The sequence below is a fragment of the Erpetoichthys calabaricus genome, chromosome 17 (assembly GCF_900747795.2).
Source record: "Erpetoichthys calabaricus chromosome 17, fErpCal1.3, whole genome shotgun sequence".
Classification (NCBI taxonomy): Eukaryota; Metazoa; Chordata; class Cladistia; order Polypteriformes; family Polypteridae; genus Erpetoichthys; species Erpetoichthys calabaricus.
In genome coordinates, this window is record NC_041410.2 from 27,313,543 (window position 1) to 27,335,557 (window position 22,015).

General features: G+C 37.5%; 1 protein-coding gene across 1 annotated transcript in view; it reads right to left on the reverse strand.

Annotated features, from left to right (window-relative positions):
- The window catches only part of LOC114668178 (alpha-tectorin-like), a 108,485-nt gene extending 89,502 nt beyond the window's left edge, over positions 1-18,983 (reverse strand). Inside the window, exon 1 of the mRNA XM_051920781.1 lies at positions 17,733-18,983. Coding sequence (XP_051776741.1) covers positions 17,733-18,983 — 1,251 coding nt within the window. The remainder of the gene's footprint in view (positions 1-17,732) is intronic.
- Positions 18,984-22,015: the final 3,032 nt, after the last annotated feature.

Consider the following 22,015-nt stretch of genomic DNA (forward strand, 5'->3'; position numbering starts at 1 on the left):
TTTCATGAACCCCCTCCTCATCTACCAAAGCCTAGGAAGTGGACCTTAATCAAAATATCATGAAACCCAAAAAAGGTTTTTATTGCTGTGGGAGACACATGAATAAAGTGAAAATAGAAAGTGAGAGGCATGAGAAGCTAATAAATCTCAGCATACCAATGTCCTTGAACAGATGCTCCATCAGATGTTTCTGCCACTTAAACTATGAAACAGAATGTTCTTGATTGGAACAATAGCCTTGTTAATATTTTTTGCCAAAAATGTTGATGATGTGCAAAATGGAGCATTTAGGTGTGCCTTTTTGTGGACAATATATAGCGTGACTCATTTTTCAAAAAAACGCTGCACTTCTCTGTGGTGATGTGAATGAGAGGTATAAATAAAGTTGACTTTTCTGATGTGTGTCTTATTACATGCATTACACATCTGCAGGAAGGACACAAGGAAAACGCGAACGTGTGACTGAGGCTTTAGGAAGCAATAGCTCTTGTTTTCCACCCCAAAAAATCTTTAAAACTACCCAAAAACACATTTTATCGAGTTTTGTGATTCACCTGTGAAATAACTTAGAGTGTAATTTTCTCAGAACTATGTAAATCAAAGCTTGTCTGTTTCACTCATCACTATTTGTAAATTCAAGTTAATTACAAAATATAAGTGCTTCCTTTTTAATGATCACATGACTTATTGATAGTGTAAGAGCACCAAGATTGGAGAGACATAGAGTGTTAGGAGCTGGAGAGTCTGTAAGCACAATAGTCCCAAAAAATATTCAAAATACTCACTAGAGGGGGGGAAACCATCAAACCCTGGCAATGAAGGGCAATGAAAAAATGTTACAAATAAAAAAATGTTTACTACAAAAAAAATGCTATATGGCAAAAATAAGCTCTGAAAAGCCCAAGGCAAAAGGCATAGGAGGCAATGTCTTCAAAATAGGCAATTCCAAAAGCAAACAAAATACCAATATAAAATCCAGGATTTGCCAAATGAAAATAACATCTACCAACCACCTAGTGCATTCAATGAACTGCAAGGGACTGTGGGCCCATATCTGGAAGGAGAGCCCACAAAACCCACAAGAAGGAAGCTGTTAATGGTGGGACCAAGATGTCAAGGATTTGAATGCAAAATAGTAGTTTGACAATATCAGAATGTTTAGGGGCACTGGCTGACTGCAGGACTCACTTGAAAAAATGCAAGCTTGAGTCACGACATTTCAGAAATCACGTGGGCTATATTAGCCATCTTTCTTTCATTTCTTCTTGGTTTTTTGTTTTTCACATTTCTCTGAAAAGATCAAATCTGTCTTATGTATATGAAAAGAAAAATTACATTTGAACAGCTTTTACTGTATCTAGAATTGGGTAGTTCTCTATTTAATGCACAAGCATAGAAGACCCCCTACACGGATGATGACAACATAATCATAATCCTATCATGCAACCTCATAAATCACAAAGACATAAATTGGATTAGGACCTCTGAAATAGACTGACAATGATAATGAGAAAATGCAATGACATCAAAGTATAATGATTATCTTTAGCATTTACCCAGAACTCCTGTTTATTATATTCTAGTCTATGTATGTAAATAAAACACTATCCACTATCACTATCCAATCAATGCACTCCATAGACAGACAGACAGACAGACAGACAGACAGACAGACAGACAGACAGACAGACAGACAGATAGATAGATAGATAGATAGATAGATAGATAGATAGATAGATAGATAGATAGATAGATAGATAGATAGATAGATAGATAGATAGATAGAACTTTATTTGTCCCCAGGGAGAAATTTGCCTTTTTGCAGAAGAGTATTCCTGCAAACAACTTTATTTAGTGTTTCACAACCTAAATATGAAAAGTGGAATCTGTTAAATCATAGATAGCGATGAACAACATATTACGATATTTTGAGGGGTTTTAATTTGAATTTAAACAAACCTTAAGCCATGCATTTAAACCCTAGAGTTGCAGTCCTCTTGCCATGTTAATAACTTCATTTTATTTTGCCTTGTGTGTCTTCAGTGTCACGACTGTTTGACAATAATCATTTGTTGGCACCCATGTCTGTACGTACAATTTCTAACTCGCAGAAGTACTTTGCTTTACAAAATGCATACAGAATGAGGGCTCATAAACAAATCTTGCATATCCCTTGAAAGAATTTCAGGCAATTTTATTTTTGCTCATTAGGTTACTTTTTTGGTTTCTGACTTTTAATTCAGCCTTGTCCTTTTTCTTTGGGCACCATGTTTACTTAGTGTTTACTGACCTATCCTGACTGACATCTCTTTTGTTCCCTCCTTTGTAAGTGTTTTATAAATCTATATATAGTTTTTTTTTTGTGTGTTGTACATTGTACACGAATCCCGTGATGAGTTTCAACAGATCGTGTTTGTGTTCATGTGTGTCAGTTGACCAAAAGCTGCTGAGCTTTCCTGCACTCAGTGATGCTTTACAATTTATAGTGTTCTGTTTGGTTTAAATAGAAAATATCAATGACAAAGTTTAATTCAGGAGGAGCTGCAGTTGCATATCAGAATAGCAGTAGCGTGACAGTTGCATATCAGCATAGCAGTGGTGTGACAGATAATGCTTCAAGAAAATTTTGTTTTGCTTCCAAAGTTAATCTGAGGAACAGAAATGTTAAGCCTGTCACTCTTAAGTATGCTTAGGGGAATGAAGCAGTAAAATGTGTTTACCACATTCATGTTAGGTAATGTAAGGAATTAGGCTATTTCTATAATGTACTCAGCAAGGTGAACAACTCATTTGTACCTCAAATGTAATTTGTGGAATTACGTATAGAAGTATGAGTATATGTGTAAGTTGTATAAGTTTGTTAACACATGTAAATTTACTACAAAGTTGGAAAATGTCAGAAAAATGTTTTTAGTGGGAATAGTGGGTAATCTTTGAAGAAATTACACTTTATCCTCAGTTTAAAATTGGCAAGTGCTACTGAGCGGCAGGGACCATTCCAGCTTGTTGGTTTTTCTTTTGTCTTGTTCTGCATTTAGAAAAGAAGCAGTGGTGTAAAATTTATATTCATAATATATCTAGAAATATTTGCATGTTTGCCATAGTTTTAAGTTCTGAAGTCTTTTTTGTTGTTTTCCTTTTAATTCACCTTGAGTGGAGTTAATTGTATCTCCTCACATTACTAAGTGTACAATAGAAGAGAATAAGACCTGTTAATTAAACAATGAGTATCAATTTGAGGAAGAATAATTCATGGATTCCAAAACTGGAATCTCGAGGCAACAACATCTTAAAATCAACAATTACAGACCCAGTGGTCCTGCAGGACTAACTTTGAGGAACATTAGTTTATGTTTGGTTATGGCTAGCAGTCATTTTTCTTATGTAACTTCAGCGGTCAAGTGTCACTCAACAAATATGTGCTTTATAAGAAAACCTCAGAGGCTAGCTAGATAAAGTAATGCGTTTTTACATCTCTCTATTATAATAAAAAAAACTTGAGAGGATAGACGAGATGTGACTTTCTCAGAGAGACACTTTCACGTCCCGCAAGATGAGGCTTTGTGCCAAGAGGTTTAACCAGGGCCGGAAATAAAAGACAAAGAGTAGATGACAAAGTAGAATTTCGTACAAAATTCAAAAACGTTGGCACGATGCACATGCAGAACAGGTTAGAGATAATGAAAGTGCTAAAATTCGAAAGTCTCAAAAAAGATAGTAAAGATCGCATTAGTGCAAACAAATGGAAATTATTACTCGGTGAAATAATGGAACAGCGAAAAGAGATGGAATATATTATTTGGATTTAAACTTTAAGTCGAAGACTTGTAGATCGTCTAATTCGTGTTGCCATCAGGGAAAAATAGTGTTTCTTCCCAATGAAGAGGCGTATCCACTAGAATTAAAAGATTTGTTGTTTGGTAAAAATGAAATCCACATACGCTGCCACGCTTGGGTCACAGAGTTGCACAGATACGCAGAAGATTTTAGAGACAGAAACGTTATTCAAACAAACATAAGTCTCCTGCAGGAGTGAATCAAGCTCAGTGTGTAGTCGGAAGGGACAGTTCTGTCACTCAATTAAAAGAATAGAAAATCTTTCTTTTCATAGGGGTGCGCCTCGAAAGCGGGACCTCCGGCAAGTGCAGAGGATGTCCAGGGGACAGCTGCTGTACAGGCTTTTAAATGTACAAAGTGCCACGCAGGATGCAAATCACGCGGCACGACAGCAGCAGCAAGCCAGCAGCTGATCAAGCAAAGAGGAGGTACAAAATAAACTGTATTTGTTTCCCTTTGTATCACCATTTAAGAGGGAGTTTCAGAGGAGAGAACACGTCTCCTTGGGGTGCGTTCAGCCCCCCTCTCCATAATGCAAGCGGCAGAGACCCGAAGTGGCTGGCGCGTAGCGTCAAGTTGGTTGGCGAGGAAAGTGAGCAGGGGGAAAAGCCCCCTAGTTTCACAGAAATTATTTTGCTTATCATTAATATTTACTATGAACTGCCTAAATTGGAAAAGCAACACATACAGTAGTGCTCTTGCTCCTTGTGAAGGGAATCGCAAGCCTAGAGTGTATTTTTGAAATGAAATAGCCGTTTTTATTAAACGTATTGCAGTTTAAAGTGACAACACAACATCCTAGTTGAAAGGTTTTTATTTTTGCAGAACTCACAACCCTTTACGCCATGTCTGTGTCATCTTTTTGCAGAAGTCAGAGGATAATGGAGGACATGAAATTTGAGGAATTACTGAAGAAATTAACCTTTTGGGGGTTACACAGTCAGTTATAGCAGAGAAAATCAAACCATGTCATGGTTCTGAAGGACCAGACCGATTGGTCACCTCGGCAAGCAGTTTCATAAGTACATGCTAGGCAGTGCAAGAAAGAAGTTTAAATGCTTTTGTCATTAATCTGAAAGTATCTAATATCTCTGGTGGCCTTTTTCTTGGGCAGGAGTTGTAGTAGCATGGCGATGATACACATTGTCACAGCAGGATAGTGAGAAGAGAAACAAAACGGGGAAGAGTCAGTAGCCATTCACATTTGAATTTTAGTGCAAATGACTTACAGACGACCAGTTAGCACAAAGTTGTACTACAGATAAACAGAGCATCTACATCAATGCATAAAGATGAGGAAGAATAATGAATATAAAGTACATGCCGTAAGAGGACAGGTATATACAGTGCCTTATGAAAGCAAGGGAGCGCGCCAAAAAAAATGCAAATGTATGACTAACATTTACAAAAAAGATCATCTCCCTAATGTGTTTTAGCCAGGGTTCCTCTCCTAGCTGGGGTACAAATTCTTGTTTAATGCCCTTTTCGTACATTTTTCAGTCTTTTCTGTATTTTAATATTGCTGACCATTTTGTTTCTATTTGTTTATGTATTTTGTGTTGAGTACCATGTGATTTTTGGGTGGTTCCCAAAGAGGCGGTGCTACCTGCCAATTAGCATAAGAGACTTCCCTCAGCCTTATAAAGGCAGGAGCAACCCGCAGTCCCTTATAGTTCATTCAAATGTACTTGGTAGTTGATGAGTTATTCTTGTGCCTTTGCTTATTTTTGACCTCTTTGTTCAGTTTTTGACTTTGTTTAGTGGATTTCTGATTTTGACTTCTCTGCCTCGGATTGCCTTGTTGTTTCAGGCAACTCCTTTGGCCTTTTGTCCCCTTGGAACTCATTTTGTGCCTTAGAACATTTTTTAATTAACAAATTGTTGGGTACAGCCGGCAGCCCTACCTAGCCGGGACACACAAAAGTTGGAAGGTTGGGGGTAGGCAGCTGCTCGGATTCCCATAGGGCACCATGGGACTTGGAGTTCGATACCACAGCCAGGTGGTGCTGTGGAAGAGACATGGAGCATGACGTTTCCGCCTGCTTGCAGACCACGTGGGCGGAAGAGCAGAAGCACATCTGGGTATAAAAGCAGTGGGCCGACCTCACAGAAATGAGCCAGGTGGAAAGTAGACAAAGCTTGTGGGAGGAGTAGAGGAGAAAAGTCAGAGAAAGAAGATTAATTGTGTGTGCTGTTTATTATTTACAAGCGGTAGTGGTGTTGGGAAACACTTTGTGATGAGTTTCTTTAAAATAAAAAAGCTATTTGTGCTTTTAACATGTGCCTGGCTGCGGTGGGTTGGCACCCTGCCCAGGATTGGTTCCTGCCTTGTGCCCTGTGTTGGCTGGGATTGGCTCCAGCTGACCCCCGTGACCCTGTGTTCGGATTCAGCAGGTTGGATACTGGATGGATGGAACATGTGCCTGGTGTCTGTTATGTTGAGTTTCTGGAGCAAAAGTGCCCTCTAGTGTCTAGAGCAGCCGCCTTCCCCCATTCTTCCATTTCAGGGGCGTCTTGGCTGGATTGGGCTGACAGCCTCTCCTTACAAAATATTTTTATTTATAAACATTATATGTGGCCCTTTATGTGCCAAGCTGAGGTCTGACAGTAATCCCCCACCTAGTGGGCATTAGTAGAATTGTTTGTAACTTTGTGCTTTAGGAACTCTCGGGTTTCATACCATCTGATCACTTTGGTGGTGAGGAAGATTTCCAAATATTCAAAAGTGAAGATTTATGGCCAGAATGCCACAAGTGGAAGTGGACCATTTTTGTGAGATTGTTTGACATTTACTGTAACAAAGACTGCTTTTATATTATGTTACTTAAATAAAAAAAAATACTGATTATTTAAAAATTAAAAGTAAGTCAGGGAATAATCTGTTAACAAGAAAATCAATTCATAAAGTAAAAGAAAAATAGTATTGAGAATAAGGGTGGGTCCATACACAGCATTAATGATTTTCAAAATCTGATCCTGGAATTCTTTAAAATACTTTCCTTAACAAACGACAAAGATGGTAAACACTAGTGCAAATAACACTTTTGTCCTAAATAGGAGATACTTTTTATGCCTATCCACAGTGACAGATGGCCAGAGGGAGAGAGCACAGTTGGGACATTATCTCCCCCGAGACACTAGAGGGCAACCTTCCTGGGTTGCTACAGCACCACAGATCTCTGCAGGGCACGCTGGGAGTTGTAGTTTGGAGAAGCCCTGTTGGGTTCTTTGGGCTCCGCTAGGTGGTGCTGCAGTTGTAGCTGAGCCCTTTGTGGCACCACTTCCACTACACCCGAAAGTGCTGCCGGAAGAAGGTCAAAGAACACTATAAAAGGAGCTTCCAGTCGAGGAGCCAGAGTCAGTAGGTGGAGGACAAAGTTTGCGAGGAGGTGTGGAGGCAAAGAGAGAGTAAGAGAGAGGAAGAAAAAAGGACTGTTGTATTGTGCTGTATATTTTGGTGCTTTGTATAGTGCCACTGTGGGGAGCAAAAGAAAAGTGCTTCCCCACTTAAAATAAAGGCATGCTGTGTGATAAGACTGGGCTCTGCGTCTGTCAGTGCTGGGGTTGGGGAGCTGTACGCCCCTCATCTCTTGTTTATCATCAAGAAGATAATTTAATGGTAAATAATGTGAAAGACACAGTGACCCTCACCAGGAAAAGCAATTTCAGAAAATGTGGTGAGATGAGATAATATGAATGAGATAGAAAGTTAAATTTGAAAAATCTTAGTAACAAGCCAGGATATCTGCCTGGGTATCCAACTAAATTAGGCACTCTGATTTGGTCTTGTCCGTTGCGGGAGATGGACGTCTGAAGTGGAATTCCGTTAGTGGCAGTGTTAATTTTTCTCTTATTTTTATTATCCCGAGGTATCCTGTATTTACCCAACTCAAAGAAGTTCTATTACAGTATATGCAAGCATATATAAACATGAGCGGTAAGAAACAGAAAAGAAACCCAAAGATGCACCCAAGCCTAGACAGGCATCAAGTCCAAGTTCAACCTCAGGGTATAGCCTTACAGAGACTGACCTGGAGCAGACGGGCGAAAGCACAGATCTCCCAGGACCCCAGTTGAGAGTGAAAGTGGAAGCAAATGTGCAAGTGATGCAGGTCACGATAGCTCATCGATTCCAGAATACCACTTGAAAGTGGCCTTGCCGTCCTCGTTATCATCTACTCCTCGCGAGCCGGGAGCATCGGCTGTAACAGGGCTTTCCGCCTCACCTGCGGAGCGCGAAGGCCAAAACGATCTGTCTGAACTGAAGGTTATGATCGCTGAGCTCAAGAAAGATATAAAGAAACTTATAAAGAAAGAAATAAATGGTATGCTCAAGACAAACGAGAAGACAAATGAGAAGCTGCGGGTGGAGCTGCAGCTGGAGCTGCAGCAGGATAATAAAGACTTGGAGATGTGTATATAATCGCTTTGAGGCAGCCTTTAAAGGTATGCTGGAAAAAATTGAGGAATACATTCAGGAAATTGCATCTAAGTTTGAAGAAAAAAATGCAAAAAACTTGGAGACAGACTTGCTGCTCTGGAACATGAATGCAGAAGGAATAATATTAGGATCAAAGGTCTACCTGAGAATCATGAAAGTCCAAACCCAGTGAAATTTGTAGCTGAACTATTCTCAAAAATAATTGGAGAAGACTTTAAATCAGACACCGAGATAGCAGCAGCTTACCGCATACAGGAATCAAATACCTCTAAACCTAAATCTAAATTTAATGTAATGTCAGTTCTCAGTCAGAAACAAGAGATTATATTTGAAAATAACCAAATTTGTATTTTCCCTGATTTCTCACCCTCAACAGCTGCTAAACGTGCTGCTTTTTACAACATTAAACAGCACTTACAGATAGCCGAGATCAGATACAGCCTTTTATATCCTGCCAAACTGAAAGCTGATATTCAAGACAAGCATTACATCTTTACCACTACAGAGGAAGCAGAAAAAGAGTTAAGAAAGCTGATCCCGATACTTTTTTGAAATATGATTGTGAGTCGCATCCTGTCATGGCATGGCAAAGAAGATATTACTGGCTGTCTGATCCGCTTGCAGTGATACTGGTACCGTAATTATACATCCTTTCCCTTTTTGGCCACTTTCTGTTTATGTGTTAATTACATTTATGTGTGTATATGTATGTATGTGTGGAAGAAATTAAATTAGTAACTTTTTTTTTTACTTTCTTTTTTTTTACTCTTCTAAAGGAGACTGCTTAACATCATATCCATCCATCCATCCATTTTCTGACCCGCTGAATCCGAACACAGGGTCACGGGGGTCTGCTGGAGCCAATCCCAGCCAACACAGGGCACAAGGCAGGAAACAATCCTGGGCAGGGTGCCAACCCACCGCAGGCTAACATCATACCCTTGGTTTATTGTTATTGTTATTATTGTATTAGGGTTTGCTATTCTTATCCAGGGCCATTTTTTAACACCATTCCCTGGGTTTACTATCTTACTATTTCAAGCCTGTTGAAGACTATATTTTATGCTTATAGTATTTGGACTGTATTGGCAATAGATATCTCAATATTAATCCTCATACGCCGCTGCTGGGGGGGTTTGTTTTGTTTTGGACGTGCTCTGTCTCTAGGTATGTCAGAGGACTGGGACTTTGTGAAGTGGGGTCCAGCCTCACATGGGGAGGCAAAATGGGGGTTGGGGGGACTAGGGGGAGAGAGAAAGACAGCAAGCTATCTCTAATCTATCCTTTTAATCTTTATAATTATAAGTACCAAAGTAAAAATATGCTTCATGGCAATAATTCCTGGGAAAATTGGAAATTAAGGTTAAAGCTGTCTCACTTTCAGTTAAGACTACAAAATGACATCAAAAATTCAGAATCAATGTCTCCATGACCAGACAGTTAACTTTGTGAGCAGGAATGTTAAAGGCCTGAATCACGAATTAAAGAGAAAGAAAGTATTCTCTCACCTAACAGGTCTAAACGTTAAAATAGTATTTTTACAGGAGACCCACTTATTAAGAAAGGATCAGTTACAGCTGCAAAAAGACTGGACTGGCCAAAACTAGAGGTGTGGGAATTTTTATACATAGAACAGTCTGATTTGTGGTATCAGATGTAGTATCTGATCCTGAAGGGAGATATGTGATTGTCATGGGTAATTTATTTAACTGTAAAGTGATTTTGATAAATGTTTATGCACCCAATGTGGATGATAGGGACTTCATCCAAAATGCATTTGCATCCATTTCTAATGTGAAATTAAATGGCTGAGGACTTTAATTGTGTTTTAAATCCAGACCTAGATAGGTCTCCTGTCACAGGGATGATGATATCTAACACTGCAAAGACAATCACACAGTTTGTAACTGACAACAACTTATCAGACCCCTGGAGATTTCTAAACCCAAACTCAAGAGCACATTCCTTCTACTCACCAGTGCATCATTGCTACTCAAGAATTAATTTTTTCTTTATAGATAACAATTTCTTGCCTACGATTACATCTTGCAAGTATGACACTATTGTTATTTCTGACCATGCCCCTTTGATCTTTGAGCTAAAATCATTATGCCCCACATACTCCTCTCACAGATGGTGTCTTAACCCACTTTTATTAGCAGACGAGAACTGTACAGAATTTATATCCAAACAAATCATTTTTTTTCTTGAGACAAAAACATCCTCAGAGGTCTCTGCAGGAATACTCTGGGAAACCCTGAAGGCCGTCTTAAGAGGACAGATTATCTCATGTCTTTCCCACAGAAATAAATTGGAAACCGAGACGTATCAGAGCTAACCAGCGAAATTACTAGAATAGATCTAGAACATGCCAGGTGTCCAAGTGAGGCTCTTCATAGGAAAAGGCAGGGTTTGCATTCAGAGCTCAACCTCTTAACAACTAAAGAAACTGAACAACTCATACTTAAATAAAGACATCATTATTATGAACATGGAGAGAAAGGTAATAAGATCTTAGCTCAAAAAATCCACAAGCAAGAAGTTCATAATGCAATTCCAGCAATCACCAACACAAATGGAGACAAAACCATTGACCATAAAAATATAATGCACACATTTAGAGACTACTACAAGTCCTTATATTCTACTGAGTTTAAAGAAGACAAGACACAATCTAATGCATTTCTGGATGCATTACAGATACCACAAATACATACTCTCAGTGCAGAGGAATTGGATAAACCTTTGGCACTATCAGAATTACTAGATACTATAAAGTCACTTCAGAATGGGAAAGCTGGAGGCCCTGATGTCTACCCTGCTGAATTTTATAAGAAATTCTCCACTCAGCTAGCTCCCCTTTTATTAGCAACATTTACAGAAGCTAGAGACAATAAAATTCGACCTCAAACTTTTCGCCAAGCATTAATCACCGTCTTTCCTAAACAAAATAAGGACTTATTACAACGTGCATCATACAGACCAATCTCACTTCTGAATAATGATATTAAGATACTCTTCAAAGTCCTAGCTAGAAGGATGGAGAAAGTGCTGCCTTCGGTAATATCACAAGATCAAACTGGATTTTTTACAGGCCGACACTTAACTTCCAATCTTTGACGCCTGTTTAATGTAATATATTCACCTGCAAAGTCAAACACCCCAGAGATATTATTATCGTTGGATGCAGAAAAACCATTTGATATGAATGAATGAAACTACCATTTCACTACATTGGAGAAATTTGGGTTTGGCCTGAACATTTGTGCATGGATTAAACTACTATATACCAATCCAGAAGCTTCAGTTTGTATTGACAACATTAATTCAGACTACTTTAAACTAGAATTAACATTGTTAAGATGAATATCCTTCCGAAGCTTCTCTTTTTATTTCAAAACATTCCAGGATACATCAACATCAATAAATCTTTTTTTAAGAAATTGGATTCAACCGTAACCTCATTTATTTTGAATTCAAAACATCCACGTATCCAAAGAGCGACCCTACAAAGACCTAAAGCAGAAGGTGGCATGGCTCTACCTAACTTTCAATTTTACTACTAGGCAGCAAATATACAAGCTATAAAAACCTGGACATGGACGCAAATAGATATACATACACAGGCTTGGTCCGCAATAGAAATAAAATCCTGCAGTACTTCTTTGTATTCCTTGCTTTGTGCCCCAATAAATGCAAGTTATCGCCAATATACTAAGAACCCAATTGTGCTTCACTCAATCAGAATATGAACTAATATAGGAAGTATTTGAAGATAAAAAAGCTTTTATCTGTGGCCACCTTTTTCCACCCTTGCAAACATATGACTTTTTTAATGTCTGGAAAACATTTGGGATTAAATCACTTAGTGATCTGTACATAGACAATGTCTTTGCATCCTACGAACAATTTCATTCCGAATTTAACTTTCCAGAAACACATTTCTTTCACTACCTTCAAATTAGAAACTTTGTTAAACAGAACCTGCCCAATTTTCCTCACCTCCCACCTCCCTCTATGCTGGAAAAAATATTGCTCAGTATCGAGGATTCAGACAGCATTTCTGCAATATATACAACCATTTTACAGTGCCTCCCTTTCAAAGATCCAAGAGAAAAGTGGGAAAAGGATTTCTCACTCAATATCTCAGAAAAGGAGTGGAAGGCAACAATGCAGAGAATTCACTCGAGCTCCATATGTGCAAAGCATACAATTATTTTATTTTATTTTTTTTTTTATTTTAATTTTATTTATATAGCACATTTTCATACAAAAAGTAGCTCAAAGTGCTTTACATAATGAAGAGAAGAAAAATAAAAGACAAAATAAGAAATTAAAATAAGACAACATTAGTTAACATAGAAAGGAGTAAGGTCCGATGGCCAGGGTGGACAGAAAAAACAAAAAAAAACTCCAGAAGGCTGGAGAAAAAAATAAAATCTGTAGGGGTTCCAGGCCACGAGACTGCCCAGTCCCCTCTGGTCATTCTACCTAACATAAATGAAATAGTCCTCTTTGTAGTTCGGGTTTTTCACGGAGTCACTTGATGCTGATGGTCATACAGACTTCTGGCTTTTAATCCATCCATCATTGTTGGGACATCATGGTGCTTTGGGTAGATGGTGGTGGCGCATGCCACCACCAACAGGACACCGGAAAAGGAAACAGAAGAGAGAGTAGGGGTTAGTACAGTTTTTGAATGAATAGTTATTATAATGAATTGGATATACAGAGTATCAGGATTAAATTACAGTGAAGTTATGAGAAGGCCATGTTAAAATAATGTGTTTTCAGTAGTTTTTTAAAGTGCTCCACTGTATTAGCCTGGCGAATTCCTACTGGCAGGCTATTCCAGATTTTAGGTGCATAACAGCAGAAGGCCGCCTCACCACTTCTTTTAAGTTTTGCTCTTGGAATTCTAAGGAGACACTCAGTTGAGGACCTGAGGTTACGATTTGGAATATAAGGTGTCAGACATTCCGATATATAAGCCGGGGCGAGATTATTTAAAGCTTTATAAACCATAAGATTACATCTTGCCTGAAGAAGGGGCCTGAGTTGCCTCGAAAGCTTGCATATTGTAATCTTTCTAGTTAGCCAATAAAAGGTGTCATTTTGCTTGTCTTTTCTCTCTAAACCATAAGCAGAATTTTAAAGTCAATTCTGAATGACACAGGTAATCAGTGTAGTGACATCAAAACTGGAGAAATGTGTTCGGATTTTCTTTTCCTGGTAAGGATTCTAGCAGCTGCATTCTGCACTAGTTGCAAACGATTGATGTCTTTTTTGGGTAGACCTGAGAGGAGTGCGTTACAGTAATCTAGCCGACTGAAAACAAACGCATGAACTAATTTCTCTGCATCTTTCGATGATATAAGAGGTCTAACTTTTGCTATGTTTCTTAGGTGAAAAAATGCTGTCCTAGTGATCTGAGTAATATGCGATTTAAAATTCAGATTACAATCAACGGTTACCCCTAAGCTTTTTACCTCCGATTTGACTTTTTTTTTTTTTTTTTAATATTTTTATTTTATTAATATTCATTGTAATCATTCCATACAAACAGATCAATTTATAACCCAACAAATTTGAAAACAAATCAAACCCCACCCCTGAGAAGGAGAGCTTAGCTGAAGGAAAATTTCTTTAAGCTTTTTAATAAGGCAACATTAGACAAAAGAAGGGGAGAAGTAAATATCTATATAAATAAGAGATGGAGAAGGGAGTTAAATGCAATAATAGTTATTTCTCTTATTCTAAAATAATATTGATTAAATCCTGCCATGTTTTGAAAAAATTTTGTACAGATCCTCTAACTGAAAATTTGATTTTTTCCAATTTCAAATAATATAAAACATCGGTTTCCCACTGACTTATAAGAGGAGAATTAGGATTCTTCCAATTTAACAAAATAAGTCTGCGTGCCAAGAGTGTAGTGAATGCAATCACCGTTTGCTTGTCCTTCTCCAATTCCAGTCCATCTGGAAGGACACCAAACACAGCTGTTAGTGGGTTAGGAGGGATTGTGATACTAAGGCTGTCTGAGAGGCACTTAAAAAATTTTTGTCCAAAATGATGTTAGTTTGGTGCAGGCCCAGAACATGTGACCCAGTGAGGCAGGAGCTTGGTTGCAGTGCTCGCAGGTTGGATCCTGGCCTGGAAACATTTTGGACAGTTTTAAGCGAGACAGATAAGCTCGATATATAATTTTTAGTTGAACCGATTTGACTTTTAATCCTAATGCATCCAGTTTATTTCTAATAGCCTCATTGTATCCATTATTGCCAATCACTAAGATTTCGGTTTTTTCTTTATTTAATTTGAGAAAGTTACTATTCATCCATTCTGAGATACAAGTGAGACATTGTGTTAGCAAATCAAGAGATTTAGGGTCATCTGGTGCTATTGATACATTCAGCTGTGTGTCATCAGCATAGCTATGGTAGCTCACGTTGTGCCCTGAGATAATCTGACCTAATGGAAGCATGTAGATTGAGAAGAGCAGTGGCCCCAGGATAGAGCCTTGTGGAACACCATATAGAATATCATGTGTCTTTGAGTTATAATTACCACAACTAACAAAGAATTTTCTCCCTGTCAGGTAGGATTCAAACCAATTTAAGACACTGCCAGAGAGGCCCACCCATTGACTAAGGCGATTCTTAAGAATATTATGATCAATGGTGTCAAATGCGGCACTCAGATCTAAGAGGATGAGAACAGATAAATGGCCTCTGTCTGCATTTACCCGCAAGTCATTTACTACTTTAACGAGTGCAGTTTCTGTGCTGTGATTTGTTCTAAAACCTGACTGAAATTTATCAAGAATAGCATGTTTATTGAGGTGCTCATTTAACTGTATAATGACTGCCTTCTCTAGAATTTTACTTAAGAAAGGCAAGTTAGAGATGGGTCTATAATTTTCAAGAGCAGAGGGATCGAGATTATTTTTCTTAAGTAGGGGTTTAACTACCGCAGTCTTAAGACAGTCTGGGAAGACCCCCGTATCTAATGACGAATTTACTATGTCAAGAACATTATCAATAAGCACGCCCGATACTTCTTTGAAAAAATTTGTTGGTATTGGGTCAAGGGCACAGGTGGAGGGTTTCATTTGAGAAATTATTTTATGTAAATCAGGTAAATCTATCCTAGTGAAAGACTTTAATTTGTTTATTATGGGGTACTGGGGTTTAGGAGGATCCTTAGCGTTGGGGAGATATACTATGTTATTTCTAATATCATTAATTTTTTGATTGAAAAATACAGCGATAGCCTCACAGGTTTTACTGGAAGTACTTAGGAGACATTCCTTTGAGTTACCTGGGTTTAACAGATGATCAATTGTCGAAAATAAGACTCTGGGATTACTAGCATTGTTATTTATAATCTTAGAGAAATAGCAGCGCCTCTCAAGACGGACTGTGTTATTGTATTCTGTTATTTTAACTTTTAATATTTCATAGTCAATAGTTAGTTTAGTTTTCCTCCATTTACGCTCAGCTCTACGGCATGTTCTCTTTAAATCAGACACTCTTTGGGTCTTCAATGGTATAACAATGCTAGAAGATTTTTTAACTGTCTTTTCAGGTGCAACTATGTCAACAGCAGCCCTCACTTTAGTATTAAATCTTTCCACCTTACTATTTACATTCTCCTCGCTATTATAGTTGGCACTATAAACGGACTGATTGGTTAGAATGTTTGAAAGTTGTAAAGCTGCTGATGAGTCAAAGAAGCGTTTTTTAACAATATGCTTCTCATGAGTGTTTTCTATCATTATTTCTATATTAAAGAGTAGAAGAAAATGGTCTGATAGACCAATATCAATGACCTGCTTTATATCAACTTTTAGTCCTTTAGTAATTACTAAGTCTAACGTATGACCTGCTTTATGTGTAGGCTGATTAACGAGCTGTCTCAAATCAAAAGAGTCCAGGAGGTTCATAAATTCTTTTACTTTTTGGTCACATTGATTATCTATATGAAAATTAAAGTCGCCGACTATTAAGAGTGTGTCATAGTTCGTAATTACACAGCAAATGTTACAGTGTTAAATCAACTATGAGGGAGTAAAATTCAACACTATGCCAGTGTTTATTTTGTCCCAATCTTTACAGAGTTAATTTAACACTTTCAAAAGTGTAAGTTATTCAACTCTGAAAGAGAGTCAAGTACCTACTCAATAAAGAGTTGAATTTAACTACATTGAAAACTAACACTGGTGTACAGTGTTACATTTGATCATAATAGTAAAATTAACTCATTCCTTTCTTACACTGTTGTAGAGTAGTAATGGCTCTTTGTGAAATCTACCACCAAGAACTGTTATTTAATACACTGCTGGCATTAAATGCCAACACTAACCATAGTTGTTTTATGGAGTATAAAATATTTTACAGCCTTATAAGTGGCACAATTCAGTAAATAAGGCAATTGATTTTTAAATATTTTATTTAAAATGCTTGCAGTATTACATGATGAGGCACAGTGGAGTTGATCAAATAAGGTGACAGTATGGCACAATATACATGTTTCCATCTGAATGATAAGAAAACTGCTTGTCAAAAGGCCCGTAGTGAAACAGTTTCTTAACACTGAGAACAGAAAATAGACTTGCTCTTTCCTCAACACAAAAAGCACTAAAATGATCATCAAAAGACACAGTGACCACTTCAGAAAGTAAGAGATATGCCTGGGCTTCTTTTACAATGACAGTGACTATTTTCTTAAACAACGGCATTTCAGACTCATTTCCACAGCACACAAACATGCCAACATGATACTCAGTACCAAACATTTTCACCCAATTTGTTGTACAAATATCACAGCAAGGAGTCAAATGAAGTTCTTCTATTATCATCTCACACCCTTCCAGATTACATACCATGTCAGTTTTAATCGGCCCATGCTGAAATCTCTCAAATTTTACATTTTCCCAATAAAAGGCCATATGTGATTGATGTGTATTGACTAGATTTTTGGTGATATTTTTAAAGTTTTTATTTGATCTTTTAAAAACGCTGTGTTTTGCCTCAAATCTCATACACCACATGTGTAAGATGGGTCCTATTTTTCTCATACAACGAGGATAATGAACTAAAAAGTGGTGTTTGGGCAGCAACTTTTTATGAGGAAAAGTTGTTTTAAAAAGTCTATGATGATCTGAAATTAAGTGCTTAAGATAATATGTCATGCCTTCTGTTATTCGAGGAGAAAAAACAATATTCACTATCTGTATCAAAAGTAAAATTAAGTGCCATAAAGGACTGGTCCTTTCAAAAAGATCCCCAAAAATAAGTGGGGTGTTACGCAACAGGCACCAAGCTTGACTTGCATTTAATCCGAGATCTTTGCTGTCATCCAATTTTAAGAAACTTGGACGATTTTTTCTTTCAAGGTATCCGTAATTGAAACACTGAATTCGTTCACAAAAATCAGTCAGAGAAATGACCTTCTCATTCACCAAATGTTGATAAATAAGTTTCAACTCGTACTGTGCCACGCCTTCCAAAATGTCATGCATTATATCAACAGCAAAATTTTCACAAGTATTATAAAACTTCAGTGTATTCAACAAACAAGCTTTCTTCACCCCAAAAGTAGAAGATACATTTGAACTTTCTTCCTGAGCACTGCAGTGCACCAAATGTGCTTCTTTAGTGCAAAAAAGAACATCAGGGTGGTCTTCAGTAAAGATCCACTGAAAGGCATCTTTTTCAGCCAAACAAAAACGACAACAGTAGGTTGCACTAAATGATTCTACAAAACCAAATAAACTATGCAGAGCCAAGTTGTCTCCTGTGACTTGAACAACAGTTCCTTTCAATGGAGTGTCAGACAAAGGAGTAAGGACTCCATGGGTTTCTAAAGTTTTCAAATCCTCCACAAAAGGCTTAAGAATTGTATCAAAGCCATATTTCTTCACATCATCAGAGTGAAAAAGTAAAACAAGGTGAATATTCATTAAAACTGAATTGAATTTTGGAGGAAGATTTCGCAAAATGAAATACATACAACCAAGTTTGTGCATTCCCTTTTTAGAACCCAATGGGTTTGCTGTCTCAAAGTCATCATAATAAAGTTGAAGCTGCAATGAGTTGTTCTCAGATCTAAAAAGACTATTGTTTTGGACATATTCTCCATCACAAATGTCATTATAAAGACCTTCAGTGTGGTGTTTTGGCTGTTGGAAGGCATCAAGTATTTCTTTGTTTCTAAACAATGATTGAATTGTTTTTAAAACAGGGACATAAACAAACTTTTCTGGTACAGGAATTTGGCAGTATATCCCCGATGTTCTATCCCGTCGCACATCAAATCTGACCCCAAGAACATATTCTACTGGCTCGACAATTTCCCACTTGCTCTTATAATATTTATGACGCTTTGCTTCTGTATTAAAATTTGTAAAAGGGTTTTCTATTGAACGTAAGCAGCCTTCAACTTTCTCCCAATGTACAGGTGGAATATTTTTAAGAACAGCCTCCTTTGTTCTAGTTTGTATTTCACTGACTAAATTCTCCATTGAAAGAACAACAGACTGTACTGTGCTATGAGCAACTCCAGAAGATTGTAAATGTGCAACTAGAGCACCACACACATCATTTAAATCAATTTCAGTCACAGGAGACTGGGTTTTTGGTTCTGCACTTCTAGAAGGGCCTTCATCTCCTTCAGCTAATGTCACATCTGTTTCACACATAGAAAGAACACTACAATTATATCCATGTGACTCAGAGATTTTTTTACCCTGTGGTACAAATGTACTACTTTGGCAATTAAAAGGAACACTAGTGCCATGAACTTGAACTAAATGTTTTTTAAATCCAGAAAAAGTTCCAAACACAGATGAGCATCCAGTCTCAGCACAATGTAAACGTAAAGTCTTTCCTGGGTAAAGGCCATGGTGAAATTTCAAATGGTGGCAAATAAATGAAGTGTTCTCATGAAGAGATTTGCAAATGAAACATGTAAACATTTCTGGCAATTAGTCCATGTCAGTCCATACATTTACTTATTTGCATTCAGAAATCTAGCTCTAAGTTCCTTCACTCTTGGTCTTTCCTTAGATGCACCAATATCGATGCTGTACACTGCAGTTTGGATAAACACATAAAAACTGTCAAGTTCCTGGCTATATGATGTGCTGAAAACAAAATGTGCCTTGAACAGCTCATCAAATGCTGCTACAGATGTTTGTGCCTTACATGGTATTGCCTTATTGTCCACAATAATGTAGAAATTCTGGATCCTCTTTTTGTGTTCTCCAATGCAGAGCAAAAAAGGCTGAGATGGTTCAACATTTGACAGAAAAGTCTGGATACTTGTACCAACCTGTAAAAAAAAATCAGTTTCAAAATAAACGTTGAGTCTTAAAAGCGGTTCATACCAATTTCTATATGTAAGAATTTCACTGACTTGGGCATGGATCACTAACACCAAACAGCAACACGTCGCAGTTTACTTTCTCCTTGTATTAAACATTAAAAGGCAAACCTGCTGTGGTTCACAAATGGGTAAGTTGTTGCCGTCCAGCATTCTAAATGAGTAAAAGCAAACATTTACCCTTGTTCAATGTTTAATTTAAAGATAAAGCCACTAGACAGACCGGATATGTTAAACATACCTTCAGAAACTGCAGCAAGTAGTCCTCTGCCTGAAGAGCACTGATTTTAGCTGTCTTCTTATGACGTCTTGATGAAGGAGGAAGAAGATGCAGCAGAAGACAAAGAAGCAAGGTCATGGTCCCAACCTAAACATTTCAGAAGATGAAGAAATCCAAAGGTTCAACAAAATTTAACTAAAGACCAATTCTATTCAACATTAGTGTACACTTACCGGCATCACTTTCTCCTTGTGCAGACTTGATTAGATCATCCACGTGTGCATTTAGAACCAGACCTTTACTATCTTCACTTACTCGTGGCCTGAAGAATGTTGGCCACTTAGCAAGAAATTTCCCAGCTGTCTCCTCTCCAAACAGCATGACAAAGTCTTGTTCAATCTGAAATTAGATAATAAACAAGTGCATCAACACAAAGTCCTCCTTCTTGTCAACTTCCTACAAATTTTAGACCTGATCTTATACTTAAACAAGACCTTAGGAAACTTTGGAATATATTTAGCAAAGAAAAGTGTATATAAAAAACGAACACTTACAAGACCAACTGTATCAAGAAACCTAGGGAAGGTATCTAGGATGTCTGTGGACTTCTCAGCATCATGAACTAGAGTTTGTCGGTATTCAAAAGTGGCCTTCATTTTCTCCCTCACAACTATCTCATCTGATGAGTGGTTTAGGATAGATATTGCCTCACAACACTCATCACCAGTGAGTTGCCGTCCAGAAGTAACAGGCCTCCGCTCAACCTGTGGACCACCACTTGATTCTGGAGCTTGTTTGCCACTTTTTGAGTTTATGGTTGTGTTGCGTTGAACAGTTTTCAAACGCCAAGCAAGATAGCCACTTCCACTTGCTGGATCATAGAAATGTTCCTGCAAAAATAAATGACATATTGTATATATCATGATATAGCTTCATAGATTATAGTGCAAACCATAAATGACAGTTTAAGGTAGTTGCACCAATGATATTCTGATCATATGTGCTGTCACAAGCATGCTTCACTAACCACTATGTTTCCAGTATACCAGGTTGTAAAACTTACATATCCATTTTTTGAGAAAGGATCCTCTAGATATGGAAACAAAGCCACAATTCCTTGAGCATATTTGATGCGCACACTCTGAGGGGGTACTCGTCTAAAAAATAATAAATAAAACACATGAATGACATGAAAAGAGACAAGCACTGTTTCAACTGTTAAGCTTTTGGCACGTACCCATGCACCTCAACCATGTCAGCAACAAGAATATTCACTAGCTGTCTCCTGGTGCTATCTGACAAGCTCTTAGTTTTCTCATATTCATGAAAAATCTTGTCACCACCTGGTTTACAGTTCAGGGTAGCATAAACCATCTGTGTAACATATAGAACATCAGAATAAGGTCACCATATCAGCTATATGCTATGTTATTCAACTATATTTTAATTTCAAAACAATATCCAAAAAATAACTTGTTTCAAGTTTACCAAATTACTAACCATGTATTATACAAAAGTCAATATCAGTTAATTAGATTAGTTTGCATATCCTGAAAGATTTAACATCTCAATGAACTCTTACTCTTTTTGCTGCTTCCTTATCATCACATCTCATTTTCTTGCTTGGGAAATCTTCCACAATCTGACAAGGACTTTCAGTAAGGATCACAGTTGAAGCAGAGGAGAATGACACCTCTGAGCAACATAAATCAGAAGAATCTGAAAAAATTAGGAAGACAACAATAGGAACACATTTAAGGGCAATATCATTAAAGGCAGCATTTTATCTTATGAATTACAATTGAAAGATCCTTTTCATTCAATTAAATGAAAAATTGAAGTAAATAAAAATTAATGAAAAATGCCAAAACAGTTTGATGCAGATGACTAATTACCATCCTTCAAACAAGCTCTCAACAAAATCTCATCTCCTTTCTGCAGAATTTCACCAAAAATATCCTCATCAACTTCTGTCCCCGATGAATCCTTGTAAACTATTTCAGCATCAGGTGGCAAGCCAAATTTATCTATGACTGTAAAAAGAATGACATAGTAAAGATTGGTGACAAAACTTAAATCTGTTAAAAGACAGCATATAGTTGGTGTTTCATTTTTGTAAATATAAAAAA